At 54.4% G+C, this 1308-nt stretch overlaps 2 protein-coding genes across 2 annotated transcripts in view; one reads left to right on the forward strand and one right to left on the reverse strand.

The window, feature by feature from the left end:
* The window catches only part of PSMB9 (proteasome (prosome, macropain) subunit, beta type, 9), a 25709-nt gene that overhangs the window by 16996 nt on the left and 7405 nt on the right, over window positions 1-1308 (reverse strand). The gene's annotated exons all lie outside the window — the stretch shown is intronic.
* TAP1 (transporter 1, ATP-binding cassette, sub-family B (MDR/TAP)) overlaps window positions 1-1308 on the forward strand; it is a 14303-nt gene that overhangs the window by 6681 nt on the left and 6314 nt on the right. Inside the window, 3 exon segments of the mRNA XM_011968949.1 lie at window positions 1-268; window positions 804-918; window positions 1067-1297. The exon segment at window positions 1-268 is cut by the window's left edge and continues 1 nt beyond it. Coding sequence (XP_011824339.1) covers window positions 1-268; window positions 804-918; window positions 1067-1297 — 614 coding nt within the window.

Below are 1308 nucleotides of genomic sequence, written 5' to 3' on the forward strand. Positions count from 1 at the left end.
GCCTTGTTCCGAGAGTTGATCTCGTGGGGAGCTCCAGGGGCCGCGGATAGCACCAGGCTACTGCACTGGGGAAGTCACCCTAGCGCCTTCGTCGTCAGTTATGCAGCGGCACTGCCCGCAGCAGCCCTGTGGCACAAACTCGGGAGCCTCTGGGTGACCGGCGGTCAGGGCGTCTCTGGAGACCCTGTGCGTCGGCTTCTAGGCTGCCTGGGCTCGGAGATGCGCCGCCTCTCGCTGTTCCTGGTCCTGGTGATCCTCTCCTCTCTTGGTAAGGGGAACGCAGGGCAAGAGGGGAGGACACAAGGGGACCGGGACAGGAATCAAAAGTAATTGTCAGTGAGGTAGAGTAGCGTGGGTTCTGGGAAATGTGGAGCAGGGGAAGGAATCCTAGCATGGGTCTTGGAACACCACTTCAGTGTAGAAGAAACGGCATTGGACTGGCAGGGCCAGAAGTTCGAGGCTTGATTGATGGCCGGGTCTTGATTCTCTGGGCCACGCCGGAGGCGGGGAAATCCTTTGCTCTGGGGCCGAAGGGCGGGGCATCCTCATCTCTAACAGGAGGCTTTTCTACTTCATGATCTCCAGCCTTCCTAATAAAATCCTGAAAGTTCTGGTAGAGCAACCACAGGGTAGTGAGTTCCAGGGCAGCCTATTTCGGTTCGGGATGGAGACGTCAGTGTTTCCTTTCTGCTGATGCCCTCCAGAATAATGGTGAGGGGGAGGAGGCGTGGTGGGACCAGTCTGACTGGAACTGACCTACTTAGACTTAATATTTGTTTGTGACCTGTCTTCTCTTTCTTCAGGGGAGATGGCCATTCCATTCTTTACGGGCCGTATCACTGACTGGATTCTACAAGATGGCTCAGCCGATACCTTCACTCGAAACTTAACTCTCATGTCCATTCTCACCATAGCCAGGTCTGGGGGCTGAAAATGGGGCACCCTGCAAATGAGGGAGTTGGAAATTGGGGCTGCTGTCCAAAATGCACTTATATGGGGATACCTGGACCTTCAGTCTGTTCTCTGAACACACCCTGACCCCCTTTTTTTTCCGGGTTCTTTCTAGTGCAGTGCTGGAGTTCATGGGTGACGGGATCTATAACACCACCATGGGCCACGTGCACAGCCACTTGCAGGGAGAGGTGTTTGGTGCTGTCCTGCGCCAGGAGACAGAGTTTTTCCAACAGAACCAAACAGGTTTCTCCTGAAACTCTTTCATTATACCCCATGTACTGTTTATATCCTCATACATCTGCCTTGATCTCCCCCATCCCCGCTCTCTCTCTCTCGCTCTCACACACACACACA

This window comes from Mandrillus leucophaeus, unplaced genomic scaffold, assembly GCF_000951045.1.
Source record: "Mandrillus leucophaeus isolate KB7577 unplaced genomic scaffold, Mleu.le_1.0 Scaffold867, whole genome shotgun sequence".
NCBI lineage: Eukaryota > Metazoa > Chordata > Mammalia > Primates > Cercopithecidae > Mandrillus > Mandrillus leucophaeus.